This window comes from Lycium ferocissimum, chromosome 7 (genome assembly GCF_029784015.1).
Source record: "Lycium ferocissimum isolate CSIRO_LF1 chromosome 7, AGI_CSIRO_Lferr_CH_V1, whole genome shotgun sequence".
Classification (NCBI taxonomy): Eukaryota; Viridiplantae; Streptophyta; class Magnoliopsida; order Solanales; family Solanaceae; genus Lycium; species Lycium ferocissimum.
This window is the reverse complement of record NC_081348.1, coordinates 24,499,561-24,526,483: the sequence shown is the minus strand read 5'-3', so window position 1 is coordinate 24,526,483 and position 26,923 is coordinate 24,499,561. Positions and strand designations below refer to the sequence as shown.

At 38.5% G+C, this 26,923-nt stretch overlaps 3 protein-coding genes across 4 annotated transcripts; all 3 read left to right on the top strand.

The window, feature by feature from the left end:
* Positions 1–392: 392 nt before the first annotated feature.
* Positions 393–8,893, top strand: LOC132063963 (polygalacturonate 4-alpha-galacturonosyltransferase-like). 2 transcript variants are annotated; one of them, XM_059456755.1, is made up of 11 exons: positions 393–657; positions 1,117–1,270; positions 5,444–5,478; positions 5,567–5,626; positions 5,736–5,873; positions 6,001–6,079; positions 6,162–6,208; positions 6,327–6,661; positions 6,762–7,119; positions 7,424–8,011; positions 8,284–8,893. In XM_059456755.1, the coding sequence occupies exons 2-11, from the start codon at positions 1,120–1,122 to the stop codon at positions 8,557–8,559; spliced, it is 2,067 nt and encodes a 688-aa protein (XP_059312738.1). In that variant the 5' UTR covers positions 393–657; positions 1,117–1,119; the 3' UTR covers positions 8,560–8,893. The 2 variants fall into 2 exon arrangements, with proteins under 2 accessions (XP_059312738.1, XP_059312737.1); XM_059456754.1 differs by having other exon boundaries at positions 5,736–5,885.
* Positions 8,894–9,393: 500 nt separating this feature from the next.
* LOC132062044 (uncharacterized) lies at positions 9,394–9,867 on the top strand. The gene has a single exon (XM_059454695.1). The coding sequence runs from the start codon at positions 9,394–9,396 to the stop codon at positions 9,865–9,867; it is 474 nt and encodes a 157-aa protein (XP_059310678.1).
* A 751-nt stretch (positions 9,868–10,618) lies between these two features.
* Positions 10,619–11,407, top strand: LOC132062043 (uncharacterized). The gene is made up of 2 exons (XM_059454694.1): positions 10,619–10,946; positions 11,256–11,407. The coding sequence occupies exons 1-2, from the start codon at positions 10,619–10,621 to the stop codon at positions 11,405–11,407; spliced, it is 480 nt and encodes a 159-aa protein (XP_059310677.1).
* Positions 11,408–26,923: the final 15,516 nt, after the last annotated feature.

Below are 26,923 nucleotides of genomic sequence, written 5' to 3'. Positions count from 1 at the left end.
ATAAATAAATACTGATTTGAAATCAAAATACTAAATCACGATTCCAAGTCGCATGTTCAAACATCTACTTGAATGAGGGAGTTTGGTAACATCATCATTTCAATTTATATATGTTGATGTTGGACTAAATATAAGAAAATTTATAATTTAAAATATTGCATATATAAACTTTAATGATTATAATCATCTAATTAAATCATGGTGAAAACTCTTAAATTAAGTTAATTTTAAATATAAAATATATGTTTAGCCATACTAAAAATGAAAGAGAATCACAAGTCTACGACTTTCCTAAAAACTAAATAATTACAAGTTGCAAAGTGTCGGCGCAACAACGACGTCGTTAATCCCTCTACTACGGATTATTATTTCTGGTTATATTTCTTAAACCAGAAAAAAAAAAAAATTGAAAGAGAGAGAGAGAAAACAGAAGACATTACAACAACAGAAAAAGCAAAAAGAATTTTACATTTTTTTTTTTAAATTTCAAACTGGAATATCTCAGATCTCTTTCTTCATATTCTCATCTTGTTTCTTTCATTCATTCATCAGACCATTATTCTCTAATCACATTGTGATTTCAGTAATCAGCCAATATATCCACTCTTTTCTTTTTAGGGGTAATGAAGTTGTGCTAGCAAGAGAAGTATCTTGAAAGTACCTAATGTAATCTCTCTCTTTCTCTTTTATTTCTTCTTTTATGGGATGGGTCATTCTTGTTTCCTTAATATTTTGCTTATATATATCTCTGCTGTTGGTTTCCTTTTTTTTTTTTTTTCTCTTTCTGGGCATGATCTTTGGCTGTTCATTCCTATTTTTCAACTTTCTTTGTGATTAAATTTGTGGGTTATTAGCAATTTATAATTTATTTATCTGGTTTTGACTTGACACGAAAGTTAAATCTTGTGGTTACAACTAAAGATATGTAAAATGTTCCAAAATGTAGAGTTGCTAAAAAAAAAAAAAAAAAGAGTAAAGGTCTATTTTTTTAAACGGACTAAAAAGGAAAGTAAAACAAATAAATTGAGACGGAGGGAGTAATTTGTGCTCATGTTTGTGGATATAATGTTTGATGGGGCATTCTTAGTTATGTGAGTGTTGAATGTATGGGAACAGGAAATGGCATTGAAGAGGGGATCATCAGGTTTAGGCAGCCAAAGGAACAGAAGCACTGGATCTAGCTTCCCTATTGTCATTCTCATCTTCTGTTCTTTCCTTGCTCCCTTGATTTTCTTTGTTGGACGGGGTCTCTACACCTCTACTTCAATTGGTTAGTTTATATTCTCTCATTGAATCCAATGCATGTATATTTCTGCGTTTTCATTATCTGCTGTTTATCTCATTACTGAACATAGTGTGTGATTCGACCTAGTTAGTACAGATTGAGTGTGATGTATTACAACTACAACCACAACAACGTCCCGATTCCAATCTAGTTGGGATTGCCTAACGAAGCATCTACATCCATTCGGTTCTATTTGGGCACGTTTCATTCCAAACAACAACAACAACAACATACCCAATGTAATCCCACAAGTGGGGTATGGGGAGGGTAGGATGTAAGCAAACCTTGACCCTACCTTTGTGGGGTAGAGAAGGCTGTTTCCAATAGACCTCGGCTCAAGTAAAGCATAATACAATCAAGTATGTAGAGGAAAATACAGTATACATAATGGAGAAGAGTGCGCAAACGTACCCCTATTCAGGCACGTTTCATTCCAATTACCAATAATTTGTATTTCAAGCTATGTTGCTCGGACTCTTCAAAAATGTTTAATGGGTGCGTGTCGGATTCTCCAAAACTAGTGTATTTTTGGAGAATCCGACATGGGTGCAGCATTGAAAGTGAAGAGTCCACGCAACTTAGATTTCAAGATAAATCAGCTTGCTCAAAACTATAGGTTCTCTTAATCTCTAGCTTATTTATACATTGTAATGTGTATCTCTAAGTAAAATAAAGAGATTCATGTTAAACTTCTGACCTAATGTAACTATGTAACTGTATTATGTCTACTTGGTTAAATTGGTCAATCTGTGTCAGTCCCAAATTAGATGGGGTTGATTATATGTTTCATTTGTAACTGCAGACTTTGATTATATGTATTCAACCACGTCTCAATCCCAAGTTTAATTACATACTTTTGCTTTCTTTTTGGTGTAAAGAGGAACTAGTAAATAAAGCAGTTTCAACACTTTAGCTTCTTAGAATCCCTTTAAGATTGGAAAAAGATCTCTTGTTGTTTTTTGCTCACTTGTAAATACTACAACACCTCCATAGTGCTTTTATAATGTAATCCCTTTCTCTTAAAAATTTGTGTTCTTTGTTAAACACGTGGGGATACATTTTATTTAAGGCTAAAAAGTTTGCTGAACTCTTCTAATTGAATCCATCAATTTTGATGTTGGGAGGGTTACTAAGTTTTGTTGCTTCTAGTTGGAGACCATTTAACGTAAATGGGACACAAGGTTATTTTCCTTCATAGGGATAACTCACTCTTTGATTGAAGAATATCATATACTTGTCCATGTTTATCAACCATCTATGGATATCGACCAATTATGTAAGCATGTTGATTTGGGAAATCAACATGCTTATACAGTGTGGTACATTTATATTGTATTAGAAAGTGGAAGCAAATATTAAAGTAACAGATCACACCCCTTTGGGGTGCGGCCCTTCCCAGGACCCTGCTAACATGGGATGCTTTGTGCACCGGGCTCCACACCCCCCCTCTCCCCCTCTCTTTTATCTTATTTTTGATAGGAAAAATATCATATCAAGTTTAAAATTTGGATAGTTAATGAATTTTTTTTGAAAAGTGTGAGGAGTTGTTTAGAGTATCATTATTAGTGGAATGTTTGGGTATGTATCAAAATGGAGAATGTCATATACATTGGTACTTGACTATGGAGGGAGTCATGCTAAATCGCTTACTTGACTATGGAGGGAGTCCTGCTAAATTGCTGGCTAAAGTTCCCCAAAGGTGTTGATGGTGTATGATATATGTAGTGGTGATCTTCTCTTCTTTGTCTTTCTTTTCCAGTTCTTACTTTTAGCTTGGATTCTGTGTATGTCTGGGCAGTGTTTTGGCTCTTAATGACTCTCTTGTGAAGTAGGTTCAAGCTGGGAGTGCCTCTAGTTTTCACTTTGTATTCTCCCTCTCAACCCCCCCCCCCCCCCCCCCCCCCCCCCCCCCCCCCCCCAAACACCCAAACCAAAACAATCTCTCACGATTGTTTCTTTGACCTGACCTTGCCCTTACCGAAATGGCCATAGGTCATAGTTTCTATGTAGTTAGTTTTAGAAATGAGCTTTAGGACCATCATTCGTGTCGTTATTATTACCATCCTCCTCCCTCTTTTTTGTTATCAATATCATTGCCCTCGCCCTACTCATTGTTGTCCTTACCCTCCTGATCATCATCATCTTCAGTCAGGCTGGCGATTTTCCTCCGAAGTTCTAACACTCCATCCAATTTTAGTGTACTACTTGGAATGGAGATGGTATTTTTTTTTTTCTACTCTTTTGATGGTTTTTTTTTTTCTACTCTTTTGATGGTTTATCTTCAAAGAATTTCTGGAGATTCTTGGATAAACGCTTCCCTCTTAGCAAATTAGATTCACTTTCGCAACAGTCCAAGATAAAAAGGACAAATAGTTTGGGATAGAAACAGTAGTATGTATTTTTTTTTGTTTTTTGTTGAAACAGTAGTATGTTTCAGAAGTGATAATAAGTGGAATGGACTTTATACTCCTCAAAATAATCTTACTTGAGTGCGTGAACTATCATACATGTTCTAAATGAAAACCTCCTTATCCTTTAGACAATGCATTAGAACTTAGAGGTTCACCCATAGCAAAACCTGCACTGGAACAGAGTAACAAATGAACAAAAAAGATGTGCCTCTATTAGGTTACGCCATTACTTTAAGAAAGTACTGAACTATGTTTCTCTCCTCCATGTATTTTATTTTTGGATATTAACATGCTAGTAGAGGTTTGCCAGAGCATCCCACGTTAACGCTGGGTCCTTGGACAAGGTAGATTTAGTCAAGAAAACAAATAAGTTATTGGTTATTCTGCTCTACTAGGAACGGTGATCCATGAAGGAGAGACTGATACCACATTTTTGGAATTTGGATAAAATACCTCACAGGCTTGTATTTTAAGTATTATCCTCCGTTATCAAGATGTGCATCCATCTTGCTCCATCACAAACTTCCTTGTCGATCTCTAGCATTGTAAAGTCTAGGTAAAACCCACTTTCTGCCTTCTTCTGCTTCCTCATCTTACTCATTTTGTGCTATCTCCATTCACTGGCATTCTGAGGTCTTGCTAAGGTCAAATTTGCAGTTCTGATTTTTAGCTCCATGCTATATAATACCGGAATAGAAGTTTGAAAGTGATAAAAATTCGCTAAAAGATGGATCGTGTGTGCAAATAATATAATAGCTGATGTCGCAAATATAATAGCTGATGTCGTGTGATTTGGAGGTCAGAGGTTCAAGCTGTGGAAATAGAAATGTGAGGTAAGGCTGCGTACGATAAGATCCAAAGTGGTCAGTAGTCCCTTCCCCAGAATCCGCACACATAGTGCATTGAGCTTCCCTTTACGGAGATGAGCTGGAGTTCCTTTTCTTTTGATAAATTCAAGGTTTTCATTAGTATACACCAAGATGGTGATAGCAAAAGAGATGATGTTTTTTGTATGCTTGCCATGTTGTGCTTATTAAAAAACAAAAAAAGTATACTTGTCATGTTTTAAACTGTAACCATCGATGAGCTTAATGGCTAGCTTGAACTTGGGAAAGGTTCGTAATGTGATGTCTTTGTTCTTGATCAATGGTCAATTACATTTTCTTGCATAGATATATTTTTGTATATTTTAGCTCAGCTTTTTAGGTTTGCATTCTGCTATTCTGTACTCATTTTGTTTTTCTGGACACTAGTTTTTTTAACTGGTAAATATTGTCTATCCATTTCATGAGATCAGTTCAGTCAATTAGATGGTTGACTCTAACATTCTTGAAAATCATATCAGATATCTATTATATTTTAAATTAACATTTTTAGATTGAGAAACTGAATCTCGGATATTACTAACTACTAATGGTGTCTTAGAATGTTAAGAATTTTAAAACTACTTCATTGGACTCCTTAAAGAGAAAGTTGGTCACTTACATTATTTTGCTGGAAGGAGAGGGTTGTTCTTGTTGGAGGGCTTGAGGTAACCAGCACTAGTTTGATTGTCGTTGATTGGCAGAGAAAAGCTAAGATAACAGCTGCATGAGTGGCTGTTCTAATTTCTAAATGGTTATTTATTGTTGTACTTGTGGGTTGAAATACTCATGATGATGTATTTGTTACGACTAACGCTGTTGTCTCACATATTATCCTCCCTATTGTGTAAGTTGTTATAACTCAACTTGTTGTACTTCTGCAGATCATAATGATTCTTCAACCACTTCAAGTAAACAGGTCTCGGGTTTTGCTATGTATTGCCCATTGATTAGATTTCCAGGATGCTGAGTATAGTTGAATAAGGAAATTTTTCATTCTGTTGCAGGGTCTAGATTGGAGGGAGAGGCTTGCTCTGCAGCAAATTAAACCTTTGTTAACAAAAGAGGCAAGTCCTTTTTTTTCGAATTTTGTTATTAAGTTTAGCACTCTCCTTTTGATCTGCACTCTACAATGAGGATAATTTCTTACTCAAAGTAATTATGCATAACTTTTAGGTGATTGATGTCATCAAAGCCAGTACAGAGGATTTAGGACCTCTCAGTCTTGATTCTTTTAGAAAGAACAATTTGTCTGCCTCGTGGAAATTTGTTGGGCAAGAAATTGAAGCCAAGAAAAGTGCAACTGATGCAGAGGTCTGGGTTAAAGTCAGGCTATGTTTGGATTTTTGTAACCATTTTTTTTTTGTCCTGAAAAATCATGTGATCAGCAATATACTTTTTTTTTTTTTTTTTTTTAAATATCTTTTTTGATGTATCACAGGTAAATAAGCCAAATCAGATAGCCGCTGCAGATTCCAAACCAAAAATCACCAGAGGCAAACACGATGGTCCTGTTGATGGTAAATAGTTTATTACAGTTCTTGGTAATAAATTTATTGCCCCGCGCACATATGAATAATTGAGGACTATCTTATTTTCCAGGGGATCATTCCCAATTTCTAGATTCACCCGCTAAGTTGGCCAGAAGGGTATGTATGATTATGATTTAGACTCGCATCGACTTTATTTACTTCTGATTTTTGCATTTGCAGACTTGTTTTGTGTCTACGAATGACTGAGTATAGCTATTTTTCACCTGCTCTGTAGCAATTGCGAGAGAGAAGACGTGAAAAGCGTGCTGCTGATTTACTGAAACGAGATGATGATGTGAATGTGAAGCTTGAAAACGCTGCCATCGAGCGCTCCAAGTCAGTTGACTCTTCTGTGTTGGGGAAGTACAGCATATGGAGGAAAGAAAATGACAATGAGAACACTGATTCAACAGTACGCTTGATGCGAGATCAAATGATTATGGCAAGAGTGTACATAAGCATTGCAACAACGAAGAAAAAGCCGGACTTGGCCCATGAGTTACAGACTCGGCTTAAAGAAAGTCAGCGTGCGTTAGGTGATGCAGGCTCTGATGCTGATTTAACACGCAGGTGATATTTCTTGACTTTTCCGCATGCTGCTTGATCACATTGCTATTGTCTTTGCTTCATATAGTGAAGAGTAACACATTCATGTTCCCCTGTTCAATAGTGCACATGAGAAAATGAAAGCTATGGGCCAAGTGCTATCTAAAGCCAGAGAGCAGCTCTATGACTGCAAGCTTGTGACTACAAAACTGAGAGCAATGCTGCAATCTGCAGATGAGCAAGTCAGAAGTTTGAAGAGGCAGAGCACTTTCTTGAGCCAATTAGCTGCAAAGACTATACCGAATGGGATTCACTGCTTGTCCATGCGTTTGACTATTGATTATTACCTTCTTCCTCCTGAAAAAAGAAAGTTCCCAAGAAGTGAGAATCTGGAAAATCCTGATCTTTTCCATTATGCCCTATTTTCCGATAACGTTTTGGCTGCTTCAGTCGTTGTCAACTCAACTATTGTGAATGCTAAGGTGAGGAGTTCTGTTTGATATTTTTTCAGACCATCATCCACATTTGCCTTTAAAGATTGCTTTGTGTCTCTGAGAAACTCTATTTTACTTTCTGGGTTGTTACTTGCCGGTGCACTCTCAGTCGCACATCCAATCCATGATAACAATCGCCAAACATTAAAAAAAACATGCTACAGTAGGGTACCCTTGAATATATTCCACTCCCTTGCATGTTTCTGTTGTTCATCAACTATTATGTTGGCTTTAACGAAATTAGCACTATGTTTCTAGTGGGTTTCTGAAGACGTGAGTTGATATTTTGCAGGAACCAGAGAAACATGTATTTCATCTAGTCAGTGATAAATTGAACTTTGCAGCTATGAACATGTGGTTTTTGTTGAACCCTCCTGGAAAAGCAACAATCCATGTTGAAAATGTTGATGAGTTCAAGTGGCTTAATTCTTCATATTGTCCTGTTTTGCGGCAGCTAGAATCTGCTGCTATGAAGGAGTACTATTTCAAGGCAGCTCATCCCAACACCCTATCTGCTGGTTCTTCTAATTTGAAGTACCGGAACCCCAAATATCTTTCAATGCTCAATCACCTTAGGTTTTATCTCCCCCAGGTTTATCCAAAGTTGAATAAAATCCTTTTTCTTGATGATGACATTGTTGTTCAGAAAGACTTGACAGGATTGTGGTCGGTTGACCTTCATGGGAAAGTGAATGGTGCAGTTGAAACCTGTGGTCAGAGTTTTCACCGTTTTGACAAGTACCTAAACTTCTCAAATCCCCATATTGCTAGAAACTTTGATCCAAATGCCTGTGGGTGGGCATATGGCATGAACATGTTTGATCTTAAGGAGTGGAAGAAGAGAGATATAACGGGCATTTATCACAAGTGGCAAAACATGGTAAGAATTCTTTACCTTTCCATCCATCTTAGTTTTACTTGGTTATTTTTTTGATTTTGGTTCTAACTGGTTTTGTATCTGTGTAACGTATGGACTAAAAGCTTTGTGTTTCTCTTTCCAAAATTGTTATTACGCCCATGTAGATATTTGCTTCCCCCCAAAAAGAAAAAAAGAAGATATTTATTCCCAGAACCCAATATATCCCTAATATAGAACTGTACTTGATATTTGAGTTGTTACTAAGTTGGATTTGTCTTGTACCTTTGCATTAGAATGAAGACAGGGTCCTGTGGAAACTGGGGACTCTACCTCCAGGGCTGATCACATTTTACGGGCTCACACATCCACTAGAGAAGTCCTGGCATGTCCTAGGTTTGGGATACAATCCTAGCATTGATCGGGCAGATATCGAGAATGCAGCTGTCGTACATTACAATGGTAACATGAAACCATGGCTGGAGTTGGCAATGACAAAGTACAGGCCATACTGGACCAAATATATAAAGTTTGACCATCCATACATGCGCAGCTGTAAACTAAGTGAATGAAGGTTCAACGAAAGCAGCCGTACAGTTGATCTACTCTTTTTATCTTGCCTTCTGTGCGACAGACTGGTCACATATCTATAATCTGATTGTGACCAATGAGCTCTTCTATACCGCATTTTTCTTGTCTTCTTCGTGCAATGCCACCTAATTCTTTATTCTTCCCTGTGAGTCAAATATACTCATTTTTCAGTTTCCGCTCTCTGTACCAAGTCCCCTCTGCTTGGACCTATGCTCAATTATTTGGGTAAGAAAGTGTTTGTAATTTTATTAACTCCAGTGTATTCTTTGAACAGAAACTAACTTTTATTCTAGAATTAAATCTGAGTTTTAACCACTTGAACGGGTGTGTCTCTTTCTTTAGTGTTCAATGAAATATAGTTTCTCTGTTGAATTAAAAGTGCTAGTGCCATTGTTGCTAGCATGTCCATTGGTACATTTCTGAAACCGGCTTTGGATTTACTACTTCCTGGCATAAGTTTAAGCTGATAGCTGTTCCATAAATGGTGTTGAGGCCATTGATGCTGGTATTTATATTATTACTTAAATAAAAGATGGATTGTAATCCTACCGTACTAGTTCCTTTTTGTTATAGATATTATTGTAGATGTCTATCTTTAGGAGAAATATTAGGTCTAATAATTTTGGGACCAAGTCAATATTCTCCTATAAATAGAGTTGTTCCATCCCTCAAAAGAAATAAGAACTTGCTTCTCTGTTTCCGTACAAATATTCTTGCTTTAGTTTCATTGTTTTATACCACGTTATCAGCACGGGACTCTACCGTCTCAAGAAATTTTCGAAGGCTAAAGTACTATTTTTTATTCTCTCTATTTAATGGCTAACCTTACAAAACTTGAGTTCGTTGCCCTCGATATTTCGGGCAAGAACTACCTATCATGGGTTCTAGATGCTGAAATCCATCTTGATGCTATGGGTCTTGGAGACACCATTGAAGAAAAAAATAAAGCATCCAACCAAGAAAATGCCAAGGCTATGATATTCTTGCGTCATCACCTTGATAAGGCCCTGAAGGTTGAATATCTTACTATTAAGGATCCGTTCGTTTTATGGAGAAACTTGAAAGAAAGATATGACCACCTGCAGATGGTCTTCCTCCCAAAAACACGACACGAATGGATCAATCGAAGGCTACAAGATTTCAAATCAGTTATGAAGTACAATTCTGAGATGTTCAAAATTAATTCTATATTGACACTATGTGAAGAAACGATTAGTGATTCTGATAAGCTGGAAAAGACGTTCTCCACCTTTCATGCCTCGAATGTGCTCCTGCAGCAACAATATTGAGAGAAAGGTTTCACAAAGTATTGTGATTTGATTGCTCATCTTCTTGTGGCTGAACAAAATAATGATTTACTAATGAAAAATCACGAGAATCGGCCTATTTGCGCTGCACCACTCCCCGAAGTGAATGAGGTGTACGCTCACTACTCTAGACGTGGAAAAGGTCGTGGCCCTAGTCGTGGTCATGGTCGTGGTAGTGATAGTGGTCGTAGTCGTGATGATGGTCAAGGAAGAAATTCTTCCCTTGGTGTTAATCATTCATCAAAGAAGAATCACTACTAGAGAGGGAAAAAGAAGGATGATAGGCATGAAGTGCCAGAAGCACGTGGCTCAGAAAATAAATGATATCGATGTGGTGGAAGTGGACACTGGGCACGTACCTGTCGTACTGCAAAGCACTTGGTTGAGCTTTATCAGGCATCAATGAAAAGAAATGAGAAAAATGAGATACAAAGATATAAGGCACGCCTTGTTGCACAAGGATTTTCACAAAGGCCTGGTGTCGATTATGAAGAAACGTATTCACCCGTTATGGATGCAATAACGTTACGTTATCTCATTAGTTTCGCTGTCCATAAAAGACTTGAGATGCATTTAATGGATGTGGTTACACCATCTCTATGGATCACTTGAAAATGAAATATACATGAAAATTCTCGAAGGATTTAAGATGCCCAAGATGTAGTTCAAAGTCTTGGGAAATGTATTTAATCGTTGCAAAAGAGCATTATATGGTCTGAAGCAATCCGGACGCATGTGGTATAACCGCCTTAGTGAGTATTTGTTGAAAGAAGGCTATACAAATGATGCCATTTGCCCATGTGTTTTTATAAAGAACACAATATCGGAGTTTGTTGTATTTGCTGTTTATGTTGACGATATAAACCTTATTGGAACTCCTGCAGAGCTCAAAAAGGCAACTGATTATTTACAGAAGGAATTTGGGATGAAAGATCTTGGAAAGACAAAACTATGTCTTGGTTTGCAAATTGAACATTTGACAAATGGTATCTTTGTCCATCAATCTGCCTATACAGAGAAAGTGTTGAAACGATTTTATATGGATGAAGCACATCCATTAAGTACTCCGATGATTGTTCGATCAATTGATGTGAATAAAGATCTGTTCCGACCTTAAGAAAAGAATGAGGAAATTCTTGGTCCTGAAGTACCATATCTTAGTGCAATTGGTGCGCTAATGTATCTTGCCAATACAACAAGGCCTGACGTAGCATTTTCAGTTAATGTGTTAGCAAGATATAGTTGTGCTCCTACAAAGTGACATTGGAACGGAATTAAACACATATTGAGGTATCTAAAAGGGACTATCGATTTGGGCTTATTTTATTCTAACAATTGCAATCCTGATCTTGTTGGTTATGCCGATGCAGGGTATTTATCTGAGCCACACAAAGCTAGATCTCAAACAGGCTATGTGTTTATATGTGGGGGTGCTGCCATATCTTGGCGATCCACAAAGCAGTCTATCATAGCTACCTCATCAAATTATGCTGAAATAATAGCAATTCACGAAGCAAGCTGAGAAGTTGTGTGGCTGAGGTCAATGATACATCTCATTCGAGAAAAGTGTGGTTTGAAATGTGATAAAATATCCACAATCATATATGAAGATAATGCAACATGCATTGCTCAATTGAAGGGAGGATTCATAAAAGGAGATAGGACAAGGCACATTTTACCAAAGTTGTTTTTCACACACGAGCTTTAAAAGAATGGTGATATCAATGTGCAACAGATTCGTTCGTGTGATAATATGGCTGATTTGTTCACTAAGTCTCTACCAACTGTAACTTTCGAGAAGATGGTGCACAAGATTGGAATGCGAAGACTCAAGCACTTGGACTGAAGTTCTCATCAGGGGGAGTTAATACATGTTGTACTCTTTTTTCCATACGAGGTTTTGTCCCACTGGGATTTTCTTGTAAGGTTTTTAATGAGGCAACCAAAATGTGTATTATTAGAAATGTGTACTCTTTTTCCTTCACTAAAATTTTTCCCACGGGGTTTTTTCTAGTAAGATTTTAATGAGGCATATTATCTATCAAAAGAGACATCTAAGGGAGAGTGTTATAGATATTATCATATCTTGTGGATGTCTATCTTTAGGAGAAATATTAGATCTAATAACTTTGGGATCAAGTCAATATTCTCTTATAAATAGAGATGTTCCCTTCATTGCTTCTCTGTTTCTCTACAAATATTCTTGCTTTAGTTTTATTGTTTTATACCACCTTTTTTTTTTTTCTTTCCAAACACAAATGACATTAAACTGGACCTGAGACAGGTTAGAATTGAGCTGACGTGTGTCTCTTGGGCCTTAGCTCTTATGCATTTTGTACGTGATGGTAGAGATGTTTTCTTGAAAGACCAAACAATCATATGGCGATGCAGAGTAGGGTTTTTCATTGTAGAAGTTGAAGGATGGTTATGTTTGGCCAAGCTTGTAAAATTAGTTTATTTTGAAAGTGCTTTTCAAAAAAGCATTTTTGATGAAAAAATGTTTGTGTTAGGCCAATTACGTTAAAAAAGCACTTTTGTGCAGCAATTAGTGTTTGACCAAGCTTTTAAAAAGTGCTTGTAAGTGTATTTTTTTTAAAAGTGCTTTTCAAAAATGTACTTTTGGGCAAAAACTATTTTTCTTATCTTTTAAAAAATGCTTCTGCTACTACTCACAAACACTTATTTTCTTCCAAAAGCTTGGCCAAACACCTCACTTTTGGATAAAAATAAGTTTGACCAAACAGGGGATGGCATGTTGAATAGAAATAGGCAGGATTCTAGTAGAGGGTTTTTTCATTTCCATTTTTTATTTGATGGATCAGAGTGACAAAGGCTGAATACAGAAGCATAAAAAAAATAAAAAGAATAGTTGCCAAATGCACTCATTAATGTATAAAAGACTGATTTTGTAATCTAATAGTTGTAACCCCACCATGTATTATATCATTTAGGTACAGAGTTTCAGTCCACTAATCTTTTGTTTTTCCATGGCATCTCAACTCTCGTCTCTCCGTGGCATAATAACTCGATCTCCCCTTGTTCCATGTCAGCACAGTAGTTTAGTTGAAAGGTAATTATATATAATAATAATAGTTTAAAACTTTCATCACATTAATAGTGAATATAAATTGTATCAAAAAATTAAGGCAAGTTGCTTCTTGTAGAATACATGCTCTCGGAATTCTAGTGGGGGAATTTTAAAAACTTTATTTAATTTACGAGGCGTAAAAGCTGTTTGTAGAATACATGCTCTCGGAATTCTTTATTTCAATTTTAATTTATTGGTTGGTTAGTAAGGAATGCAAATATGGTTTCTTTTACAAACTTAACAAAGCCAAGGTCAGTGTGATCATCATGTGAGGATAAGGTAAGAATAGTAGGCAACTAATTTTACGTGCAGTGTCGGATTTTCTTATCCTTCGAATATGCGATACCAATGGTTATCTATCTCTTGTGTTTTCGTGGTGAACAAAATGCAAGACAAATTAGTCTATTTCTTGAAAGCTAAAACTTTTCCCTATCAAGTGCAAAATAGAGTTTTGCATTGTCGGCACATATTTGCCCATGTGATATATTTGCATATATCTCACATCATCCTATGGCAATGGGAGGGAGTTAACATGGGCTGTTGCCCCATTTCTGCTTGGTACGATTCACTGAATCACTGATCTATCTCCTCCATGAAAATGTATCTGTCCTTAACACAAATGCTAAAATAGGTATATAACGTTTTTTGTTTCATTTGGCTAGGGTAGGGTGACAATGGCATATCCCCGAGAGATATTTCAAGAACTAGCTGGAAAAAATAGTGTTTTGTGCATCTAAGCTATATTTTGTTTGGTTGCATGCTGTTTTAATTATTGGCTATGCAGATGAAATACAATGTTGTTTAGATATGGAACTTCAGGCTAACTCAACTTCAAAACCTAGCTTAAGAAGGGAGGATTATCCAAGACATATAAAGAGACCACTCATTCCCTGAGAGCCCCACATGGGACTCTTCAACCCCCCCCCCCACCACCACCACACACACACACACACATCTAGGGCTGAACATCTATGAGCGTGGATAGCTTTTAATATGGGGGCCTAACATCGAGTTACAATAATCGAGATGGAACCTGCTTAATAATATGGACCTCGTGGACTCCTTATATGGTCTGGGACAATCATCTCCTCATGAACTAGCTTTTGAGTTGAGTTATGCGCAACACCCGTTTCGTTATCAAGTGAAATAGTGGACCGTACGTTTCTGAAAAGCTCCCTTGTTTGTATATATAATTATTTAACCAAGTGTGCAGGACATACAGTAATTGAGAATAAGGTGAGGTGTCTTAATTCGAAAAAAGGTTGAGTTACGCCCAACATACATTTCGTTATCAAGTGTAAAAGTGGACCGTACATTTCTGAAAAGCTCCCTTGTTTGTATATATAATTATATAACCAAGCGTGCAGAACGTACAGTAATCGAGTTTGAGAATAAGGTGAGATGTCTTAAATCGAAAAAAGGCGACTCAAATTAGAAGAAGGTGAGGTGTCTTAATTAGCTTGATGTTGATATATGTCATGTCAATATATACTATATTTAACTTTCTGTCTTTTGTTTTTCTTCAAACATATAAAATGAAAATATGGAGCGAATATGATGTCATTGCAATCTTTGTATTTGTTTCTATTTTGGCAATACAATTTATCTTCATATCCCGGTGGTACAAGTATTATATTGTCCCCAGAGTATTCTCAAAATTGCTTTTCCAAAAGCTTTCTCAAATCTAAGTGGACAAAATCAAACTGTCCTACAGGTTACCCTACTCATTAATATGATGCAAGAGGAAGGCTAGATATAAGCACGTCCATGAAAATAAAAAACCATGATGGACAAGGACTATATGATAGATCAAATGTAGCTAATTGCCCCCAGAGTCGGATATGAGATTTGAATTTTATGGGTTCGAGTTTGAAGTCTATTTTAATACTAATTTAGTAGACTTTCTAAACACATGCATACATAAAATTTGAACCAAAGTTAAAGAGTTTGGACGAACTCGTATATAATGAACTAGGTTCTCCCTGATTGACTTGATTATACGTCCGAGGATGATTTCAATTAAAGAAAGCGCTCTAAGAATTGGAATTAGCACTACAAAAAAAAAAAGAGGGTAATTTGCGGAGGTTGAAAGTTGCAATTCGCGGAGGTTTTAGCCTCCACTAGCTGCTAGAAGAGGCTAAAACCTCCGCGTATTGCAATTTTCAACCTCTGCAAATTATCCATTTTTTTGTAGTGATAGTAATTGTGTTCTCAAGTATTGCTCAGACTCAACGAGGAAGTCCAACGTTTGTTATATCTGAGAACCTTATTTTTTCAAAAAGCTCCAACGTGTTGACAATTATTTTGCATGATATATATAGTGAGGATCCTAGCTATACATAACACGCCCAAGAACTAGTCGACTCGCATAAGGCTTTGTACACATTGGTCAAACCATCGGATTAAACGTATAATAAAATCTTTTACTATAATATATAACTCAAATCCATCGAGAAAGTCAGACGTGTGATTACTGATTACTATAGTATATATTGTCTCAAACAAGAGCACGAATCCAACCCTGCCATACGGAATTATAGCCTGTTTGGCCAAGCTTATTTTTCCCCCAAAAGTGCTTATTTTAAAAAAAGCGAGGTGTTTGGCCAAGCTTTTAGGAGAAAATAAGTGCTTTTGGAGAGTAGCAGAAGCAGTTTTTCAGAAGCTAAAAAAATAGCTTTTGCCCAAAAACACTTTTTTGAAAAGTACTTTTGAGAAAAATACACATAGAAGCACTTTTTAAAAGCTTGGCCAAATACTAATTGTTGCTCAAAAGTACTTTTTAAATTAATTGGCCAAACACAAACTGCTTTTAGCCAAAAGTACTTTTGAAAAAAGTACTTTTGAAAATAAGCTGTTTTTAGAAGCTTGACCAAACAAGCTATTAGTGAGATGACGAGGTTTAAGTGATCTATATATGGAATGTTATATATATCTCCGAATACATGCAATCAGAATGATGACTACTGATCATGGACTTAAAAGTATAAATATTGTCATATAATGAGGATATATAAGTTCATTCCTAACACACGTATGGAGGAGGTTATAGCCTTAGGCATCATATGTCAGAAATGACACCAGGTAGCCACCAATTTTTAAGGATTTAAAGTTTAATCAATTGGACAAACTTCAGGTTTGAAGTTGGGCTCTATTAAAATCCGAATATATCTGTTGTAACATGTAATATACCGTAGCTTCAAGATTAAAAATCTATTATTTATGGAAGTTTACCTATAAAAATACATTTTCGGTGACCTAATAATATATAGTGTAAAACAAACTTACACTGTAGGTATATATAAAGTTAAAACTGTATATAGGCACGTGAATGGAAATGAAAAGGCACTAGATGCATGATGGCTGTGGTGCATCAAATATTATGACTGATGCGCTGATTGATTGATGATATGTACCTGCATGAGTTGAATCAAATAAAGGCACTATATTTGTATAATCATTTGAATTATGTGATCTCAAACCGCGCTACGACTTACTTATGAGGAAGTCCAACATGTCCCCAAAAATCGTTATGCGTTATGCTCAACACCTCATAACACTTCGTACACAGATTGGACAATAACTTTACAATGGAGTGGAATGGATGGGGGAAAAAATGAAAGCCACAATAATAGTAACATATAGAAAACCAACAACAGTTAACCCAATAATTGTGATAGAAGCAGCAATAAGAATGCACAGGAGGAGTGCTAACAGCTAACGGATGCAAGAGGATTATGATAAAATTAAAGCTTACCATCTTCAAAATGGTAAATGGAAAAAAAGGGACCTCGTGGCATATACAAGAGTGTTGGGATCGAAATCATTAGGCGTCATGCGGAAGCTTACAATTGTAAACCTTAAAGAACGATAAATCGGACGAGAAAGAAAAACATACTAAAAGCGACATAATATTCTAATATGGTTTGATCAATTGATCTACATATGAAAAGCTAATATAAAATCATAAATTTTTTGAGAGAAAAACCTCCCCCTAAACAAGACTCTGTTAATGACTACATTGTGGATGCTATTGTATTATTGAATGAGAAGAAAAGATCTTTATTTATAGAAGTCTAAAACTTCTCCTCCAAGAAAGGATTATTCAAATATGGAAGAGATCTTTTCCACCAAGGAAACCTTTTCCACCAAGTTTTTGAAATAAAACACAATTATGGTAGAATTCAAATAAGGTAGGAAATTCAGGACAAACCCAAACAAATCTCCCCTTGGCCTGAATTTTTTGGCTAAATAATATTGATTATCCATCTTCATATAAGCTTCATCACAGCTTCTTGTCATTGTTAAAACTAGGTAAGGTTGAAAATTTGAGCCTCGTGCTTTAAAAGTGAGCACAGGTTGAAATTGGAGCCCATGCGTTAAAAGTGAACATGGGTTGAAATTGGCCCAAGCGTTTAAAATAAGCAAGGGTTAAAAATTTGAGCTCATATGTTAAAAGTAAACATGAGTTTAAAATTGAAGCTCATGCGTTAAAGTAAGCATGAGTTAAAATTACTTTTGTTTTAAAAATATGCAGCAGCAAGATTGTTGAAATATGATTAAAAATTGTCTCCACATGTAGTACTCCAGATATCTTTTCTTTTTTTTGGGGGTTGGGGGGGGGGGGGGGACAAAAAAACTTCATTATCGGGGGGGATCCGCCTTGAAAAACTTCATTATCAAGTCGGATCCAGTTGGTATTCGGTAAAAAGAAGCTAAATATAATTTATTCGGGGTGTTCAAAAGTTAATACATGCACATTGAAAATTTACCCTATATATACCGGTATTTTCAAGGTTTTGGGTGAACACCCTCAACAACATGTGCATCCGCTCTAGCTCAAGTCCATTCACTAGAAGTCAAGCAAGGGAGCTCCAAGAGATACAAGCCATGTTCATGAAGAAAGGAGCCTTGGAAGAGCTTGGAGAGAAGATGGCCAAAGCTTACAATGTTTGGGAAATAGCTTGGAAAGGCCTAGAAGACCAAGAGATGACCTCCTCTCAAAGTGGCTAGATGTTAAAGAAGGACATTTTTGCAAACTGTGGGCGTTGGATCCATATCTTGGCCAAGAATGCAATTCTAGGCCAAGGGTTCAAATTGCAGGCCACATTTGCAAGTTTATGACCATTGGATGAATGAAGACCCATGTTTGAGGGTAATTTTGCAAAGTGCCACTTTTGGGCCTTTGGTGTAAAGCCCTAGACTATAGATAAAATACTTGTCTTATTTTCATCCCTAGCTTGAATATTAAAGAACTTGAGTGTAATAATTTGTTAGGTTATTAATCATAATATAGTTAGTTTGGTTGCGTAATTCTAAGTGTGATTCTTAGTTGCAAAGTGAATTTTTTATTTCCATTGGAATCATATTGAGTTGCTCATTTGTGGTATTCCAAAATTGGGTAACTTCTTGAATTCCAAATTGCTAAGGTTCATTGATTGAAATCCCATTAGGAGGGTTTAGGTTTCAAATACCTAAGTTTGCCTATAGATTTCTTATCAATTGGGTCTAATATTTATCCATCTACCTTTCTTCTATTCCTAATCTTCCCCATCCATATTTTCCATTTTCTTGTTCTTTAAGTTTTTAGAGTTTCATAGGTTGCATCTTATCATTTGGTATCAAGAGCTAGTTTAGAAGAGTGTTCTTACATTCTTCAATCCTTAGTTCAAAGAAAATCCAAAAAATAAATTAAAGTTATAGTTGAGTTTGTTGATATCCAAAACCCGTAAACCCAAGATTTGAGTTTTTTGGTTAAGTTTGGAGTGAATCACCATTGTTGAGCTTTGAAGCTTTGAAAAACTCAAGAAATTGAAAAGTGGGTCTTGTGATTCGGTTGAAATTGAAGGCTAAATATAGTGGGCTTTGTTCTCCGTGTCAAAGGGAGCCTAGATCCGAAATTTGAGGGAATTCGGAGTTGAATTGAAGGTAGATGAAATTTTAAATTATTCTTGTGTTCTTGAGGTTGTTCATATCTTCAAAGGAAGAAGGTGACCTCAGAAAGGTGTTTGATCTTCAAATTTTTAGTCAAAGGGTCAAAAGGTGTTAAATAGGACCAAAAAGGGAAAATACTAAGTTTGGAAGGGTCCCACAGCATCAAAAAAATCAGAATAATCCGCACAAACTTCGAGAAAAACATTTCAGGGGTGCGTGTGTCGCGTGAGCAATGCGCATGGATAGTCACATGCCACACCCGCAACGCGCCTTCAACGCTCGTGTAGCGCGCCTTCAACACTCGTGTAGCGCAACTTCAGAGGCTAAATTTTGCGTGTTGGGCCCGCGACGCATGGCCAACACCTGATCAAAAAAAAAATTCAAAATTTTTTCTAAGTGTCCAAAACGGTTTGAATTTTCCTAATCTCTTTTATTTGATTCTTACAACTAATTAACAACTAGTAATCGCTTGTATTAGTTGTTAACTATTTCTTGAGTCCAAATTCACTTCGTGCTAATTCTTCTTAAGTTTTTTCCATTTATTTCGTTGAAAGTTCTTTGGCTCTTGTTCGTTTGCTTTGAGTCATCCTTGCTTCATCTTAACAAGAATCCATTCTACCACAAAGTATAAGCAACCGTGTGAATTCGATTGGTTAAGAGATTCATCAACAACTTCGAGAGTTGAATACGAGTGAGGTGAGGCTTTTATTACTAATGTTGTTTGCTAGTTTTGCAGGTTTAAATGTCGGTTCAAAATACGCAAGATTTCCCTAACATGGAGGGGATAGAATTGATTCTCCAAAGAAAGGCGGCGATGAAATCCAAATTAGAAGCTAAGATAGATGTTATGGATGGGAAATTGCATGGTATGCATGAGCGAATGGTGAGTATTGAGAAAGTTCAAGCTGATGGTTCGAGTAGAATGGGCACTCCCCGTTCTAGGAATGAGAGTGATGGGGATAAAACACAAGATACCACACCAACCATTACCCCGGGACAAGCACATACCTTGTATAACCCCAACACCACAACTATCTCCACCCAAAGAGCTCAACCACCCCAAACAACCAACCTTCCACGCTAAACTCAACATTCCAAAACACCAATCGAAAAACCTATCCCCAAGTTTACCAAAACAACCCGAATGAGGCAATCCCTCAAGTAATCTTACAACAAGCACCCCAAGCCCAAATACAAGATCCCTTTCTTAACCAAAACCAATACCAAAACTAATACCAAAATCAATACCAAAACCAATATCCAAACCAATGGGTGAAAGTAGACTATAAAGAGCGTTGGTGGGATGAGAACCGTCAAGGAGGAAGGCGAGGAGAGATGAACAACCGGGGTAGAGGGAGACAAAGAGGCTTTGGGAGATTTTCGGGCCATGACGCCAGGTTCCAAGGTCATGTCGACCAAGAAAGGGCGCAAGGGTATGAAGACCGAGAGAGATGGCAAGACAATGACTGGACTTTGAACACAATCAAGGTCAACCTCCCTACTTTCCAAGGAGGTAACAACCCAGAAGAGTTCCTTGAGTGGAAGCTACAAAGTGAACGCATCTTCCTCACCAACAATGTGTCCGAGGCCTTAAAAACAAATTATGTCCTCACTCAATTTAAGGGATACGCTTCCATGTGGTGGGAATCTAAGAAGTTACAAAGGGCTCAACAACACATGTATGATCTTCCAACTTAGAACGACTTGATTGAGCTTATGGAAACAAGGTGGCTTCCACCCACATATCGTCAAGATGCAATCAACAGGGTGTACTTGTTGAAATAAGGGTGGAAAAGCGTGGAAGAGTACTTTGATGAGTTTGAGGACTTGCGGATGAAAGCCAAGCTAGAAGAACATGAGGAGTGCACTATTAAAAGGTTCGTAGCCTACTTGAACCGTGACTTTGCTAAACCTATGAGGCTCAAGACTTATAATAGTCTAGAAGAGGCATTCCACAATGCATCCAAGGTTGAAGCGGATCTAAAGGAGGAGAAATCTTATAAAGACAAGGGCAAATCTTCTTCAACTTAGAGCAACGGCAAAGAAAAGTGGAAAACTTCCACTTGGGAAAAGCCCAAGACCAACACTCCAACACCTCAAGCCAAGTTCGACTACAAAGCCAAGGGTGATGATAAGGCTAAAGGAGGTAACAACTCTAAACCCAACTATAATCGTCCTTCTACCGTCTAATGCTTTAAGTGCCAAGGAAGAGGGCACTATGCAAGTGGTTGTCCCAATCGGAGGACAATTACTATTGTGAGGGGAGAGTACCGAACCGATGATGAAGATAAGAGTGGGAATGGTAATGATGACGAGGGAGAAATAATTGAGTGTGAGGGTGATTCCGATGAAGAGGTTGAGATAAGGTATGAAGAAGCCTTGAATCATGTTATTGTGGCTAGAAGAGCCATGAGGGCTCTAGCTAGGGAAGAGAGTGACCAAAGGGAGAATTTGTTCCATGCAAGGTGTAAAATTGTGGACAAAGTGTATTCCTCGATTATTGATGGTTGGAGTTGTACGAACGCTGTTAGCTAATTTTTGGTTGAAAGTATGAAATTCCCCACCCGCAAGCATACTAGTCCCTATAAACTCTAATGGTTTAATGAATGTGGAGAAATAAGGGTCAACAAGCAAGCCGTCATCAAATTTAGCATTGGCAAGTACCAAGATGAGATTTTGTATGAGTGGTGCCAATGCAAGCTTGCCATTTATTGCTTGGAAGACCTTGACAATTTGATGTTGATTCCAACATATTGGGAGAACTAACAAGTACTCATTTGTGGTCAAGGGGAAAAGGTATATTCTTAACCCACTAACCCCTTACCAAGTGAGTGAGGATTATAGAGTAATGAGGGAGCTTCGGGAAAAGTATCAAAAGGAAGAGAAGGAGAAGAGTAAGAGGGAGACTTTGTTGGTCATAAGTGGAGAGGGAACATCTCAAGATGGTTCCAAGAAATGTTTGTTGGCCAAAACAAGTAATTGCTTAAAGGGGCTTGATGAGAGGCACTTCATGGTGTGTCTTGTCAACAAGGACCTTCTCTTAAATGCTAACCAAGATACTAGCACTTTGCCTAGTAGTATATCTTCTCTTTTGCAGGAATATGAAGCATTGTTCCGAAATAAATGCCATATGGCTTACCTCCCTTGAGAGGTATTGAGCACCAAATTGATTTTATACCGGGTTCTCAAATCCCGAATTAGCCGACATGTAGGAGCAATTCGGAGGAAACAAAAGAGTTGCGAAGACAAGTTGAAGAGCTACTCAAGAAGGATCTAGTTAAGGAAAGCCTTAGCCCATGTGCCGTACCGGTGATTCTTGTTCCAAAAAATGATGGCACTTAGAGGGTGTGCATCGATTGTAGAGCCGTCAACAAAATCACGATAAAGTATCGACATCCCATTCGTAGACTCAATGATATGTGAGATGAACTTTGCTAATGTGTTTTCAAAAATTGATCTTAGAAGTAGCTATCACCAAATTCGTATGAATCTGGGTGATAAATGGAAAACGGCCTTCAAGACCAAGTTTGGTCTATATGAATGGCTTGTTATGCCATTTGGCCTAACCAATGCACCTAGCACTTTCATGCGCCTAATGAACTATGTTTTGAAACCCTTTATCAATAACTTTGTTGTTGTCTAGTTTGATGATATTCTTGTGTATAACAAATCTATGGAAGAACATGTGAGCCATTTAAGGCTAGTGTTTGATGTCTTAATGCATGAGAAGTTGTTTGCTAACATGCAGAATTGTGCTTTTGGGGTTGACAAAGTGGTGTTCTCGGGTTTTGTGGTGAGTGTCCATGGTGTTGAGGTTGATGAAGAAAAGGTGGAATCCATTAGAACTTGGCCAACTCCCAAAAATGCAACCGATGTGAGGAGTTTCCATGGGTTGGCAAGTTTCTATAGAAGATTTGTAAAGGGCTTTAATACAAGTGCCTCTCCAATGACCGAATTGATTAAAAAGGAGGTTCCTTTTGTGTAAGGGGATAAGCAAGAAAAGGCATTCTAAGAATTGAAATCTTTGTTGAGTTCGGCACCTTTGTTACAATTGCCAAATTTCGAGAAGACCTTTGAAGTAGAGTGTGATGCTTCCGGAGTTGGCATAGGTGGTGTCTTGATGCAAGAGGGCAAACCGTTGGCCTATTTTAGTGAGAAGCTTAACGGGGCGTCTTTGAACTACTCAACCTATGACAAGGAGTTGTATGCACTTGTGAGGGTTTTGACCCATTGGTAACATTATTTGTGGCACAAAGAATTTGTGATTCGTTCGGATCATGAATCCTTGAAGCATTTGAAGGGTCAATCCAAGCTCAACAAAAGACATGCCAAGTGGGTAGAATTGATATAAGCTTTCCCTTATGTGATCCATTACAAAAAGGGTAAAGATAATGTGGTGGTGGATGCTTTGTCTAGAAGGTATGTCTTGCTCAATACAATGAGTTCTAGAATGATGGGTTTTGAAAGCCTTAAGGGATTCTATTCTCAAGATCCCGACTTTAAGGCAATTTGTGAGGAGTTGACCCAAGGAGGAGGGTTGATCGATTCCAACTTGTTGATGGGTTCCTATTTAAGGATTGTAGAGTTTGTGTTCCAATGAGCTCATGGAGAGAGTTGTTCGTCAAGGAAACACATAGTGGTAGAATGATGGGCCATTTTGGAATGGCCAAGACACTTGACATTTTGGGTGAGCAATTCTATTAGCCCAAGATGCGGCATGATATTGAGAAGCTATATGGTTAATGTTTGGAATGCAAGCAAGCCAAGTCCAAGAATCAACCCCAAGGTATGTTTACTCCCCTTCCTACTCCTATTGGTCCTTGGATAGACAATTCTATGGATTTTGTGTTGGGTCTTCCAAGAACCAAAAGGGGTCATGATAGCATTTTCGTTGTGGTAGATAGGTTCTCAAAAATGTCTCATTTTATACCATGCCATAAATGTGATGATGCATCTCATGTAGCATCTTTGTTTATGAATCATGTGCTTAAATTTCATAGAGTTCTTAAAACTATTGTTAGTGATAGGGATTCTAAATTCCTTAGTCATTTTTGGAAGAGTCTATGGAGTGCACTTAGCACCAAGCTTTTATTCTCTACTTCTTGCCACCCTCAAATGGATGGGCAAACTGAAGTAGTCAATAGGACTCTTGAAAGCATGCTTAGATGTATGATTAGGAAAAGCCTACTTCTTGGGAGGATTGTTTGCCTTTAATAGAATTTGCTTATAATCGTTCTCTTCACACTTCTATTGGCATGACCCCATTTGAAGTTTGCTATGGTTTTAACCCATTGATTCCTTTAACCTTAACCCCCTTGTTTAGTGATGTTATTGTGAACTTAGATCCTCCTTCTATGATATCTTTTCGTATTCTGGACATTATGACTATTTATTAGTCAGATTGCATTTCTTAGACATATTTTAGATTAGAGTCCTGTACGATGACTTTCGAATTTTGGGGATTTTATAATGGTTAGAACTTCCGCACGTATTTTAGTATTTTATGGCATGAGTTATTTAGTTTATTTGATGTGTGAATGAGTATAATTTCTTAACTTGGTTAATATAAAATCAAACTTGAATGAATATATATCTTGTGTGTTGGTTCGCCCACTAGCGTTTATTTGGGTGCCAGTCCTGGCTGGTTGGGTAGTGACAAAGTTGGTATCAGAGCTTTAGGTTCGTTGATCTCATCATACAAGGACATGTCTAGCAGAGTCTTGCGGATCGGTAACGAGACGTCTGTACTTATCTTCGAGGGGCTGCCGGACACTAGGAAAACTCCATTTTCTTTCTTTCTTTCTTTCGTGCTACTTGATTCCAATTGGTATCTGCTGATTCAAATTGGTATCTGACTATCCTTCATTCTCTCGCAGATGGCGAGAACACTCGCGACAGTAGCTAGAGGTAGAGGTGGAGGCAGAGGAGCTGGAAGAGGGGCGGCCCCAGCGGGGGTGGCGTCCCAGTGGTTGACCCCGTGCCTCCAGTGGTTCCTAACGAGGCAGCGGGAGATGCAGCCGCACCAGCCCAGCCAGCAGCAGTACCAGTTCCACCAGGAGCTGCAGCTGCTCAGGGTATACCAGACGCGATGGCACAGGTGCTGAATTGGTTGCATGGGTTAGCACAGGCCGGGGCTATACCAGCTGGTCCAGCAGGTAGGGGCGCAGGAGTAGCAGCCCCAGGTCCGGACAGAGCACAAGCTCCGGGGGTTCAGCATGCAGCAGCAGTGGCCTCTCGTTTGGAGGAACTTTCGAGTTTTAAGGCCTTTCCGAGACAGTTGCAGGGCCGGTGATGACTGGTGAAGAGCATGATCTATTTTGGAGGTTCACTAAAATGAAGCCTCCTGTATTCTATGGTACTGAGTCAGAGGACGCATATGAGTTCATCATCGACTGTCATGAGAGGCTCCATAAGATGGGGGCAATGGACAAGTACGGGGTAGAGTTTATGATCTTCTAGTTCTTAGGTGATGCCAAGCTATGATGGAGGCATATGTAGAGTGTAGGTCAGCCGGGTCTCCTCTATTGAATTGAGTTCAGTTTTACTCTGTGTTTCTGCATAAGTACGTTCCGCGTACTCTGAGGGACCGAAGGAAGGATGAGTTCGTTACTATTGATCAGGGGAACTCGGTTACTGTGTATGAACCCCGTTTCCACTTTCTGTCCCGATATGCTCTTCAGTTGCTACCCACTGAGGGGGAGAGGATACGGCGGTTCGTGAAGGGGTTGAACACTGAGCTTCAATTATCGACTCTTTAGCTTGTAGCCACTGGGGCTTCAATGCAGGAGATAGTGGAGCATGTCTGTATTGTTGAGGGTATTAAGGTGAAAGTCATTCGAAGCATGTAGAGAAGAAGGCTCGTAGGGGTGGAATTTTCAGCAACTCCTTCTTGAGGGGTCAGAGTTCGCAGGTATATTTAGGGCGTCCGGTTCGCCTCCGCGATGCGGTGTGTAGGGCCCCATCGGGGAAAATTATCGAGCTTCCGGTCGCATGGAGGCTACACGGTTTCATCGACCTTCGTTTCGGCCGGCCTACGCTGGACCGTACTTGCTTCAAATGTGGTGAGATAGGGCATATTAAGAGGTATTGCCCCAGACTTAGACAGAGTGGGCAAGGTACTCAATATCAGGCTCCCCGAGTTAGGTTTGCACCAGATCGTAGAGGTAAGGATCGCGCACCAGCGGGGTGGGGCAGCCACACGGTGAGAAGGGGTGGTGCCCAGCCTAACCGAGGCGGTCTTCGGCAGGTAGGACGGCACCGATGGCAAGTGGCGGGGCTCAGACTGGTAATGGTAATTGCGGTGGTTCACAGGCGACGGGAAGGCGCGGTCATTTGTACGCCTTTCCAGGTGAACTCGAGGCTGAGGCCTCTGATGCGGTTATTACAGGTACTATCTCAGTCTATGATCGTATGGCTTCTGTTTTGTTTGATCCGGGCTCTACTTTTTCCTATGTATCTACCTATTTTGCTGTGGGTCTGGATATGATGTGTGATACCCTTGACACCCTTATTTATGTATCTACTCCTGTTGGGGACTCTGTGGTGGTGGATAGCATTTACCCCACGTGTGCAATTAATTTTATGGGGTATAGTACTTGGGCGGATTTGATGATCTTAGACATAGTAGACTTCGATGTTATTTGGGTATGAATTAGTTGTCCCCGCATTATGCTATACTTGATTGTCATTCTAAGACCGTTACACTAGCCATGCCTGGGACACCTATACTCGAGTGGAAGGGTAACCTTAGTCCCCTCCATGAGGAGGTAATACACTTTGTTCGTGCTAGGAAGCTAGTAGAGAAGGGTTGCCTGGCTTATCTGGCATATATCCGTGACACCAGTGCATATACTCCGTCCCTTGATTCGGTTCCAGTGGTACGCGAGTTTGCGGATGTGTTCTCCGCGGACTTGCCTGGTATGCCACCAGATCGTGTCATTGACTTCAGGATCGATTTAGACCCAGGGACTCGTCCTATGGAGTTGAAAGAGCAGTTGCAAGATCTTCTAAGTAAGAGGT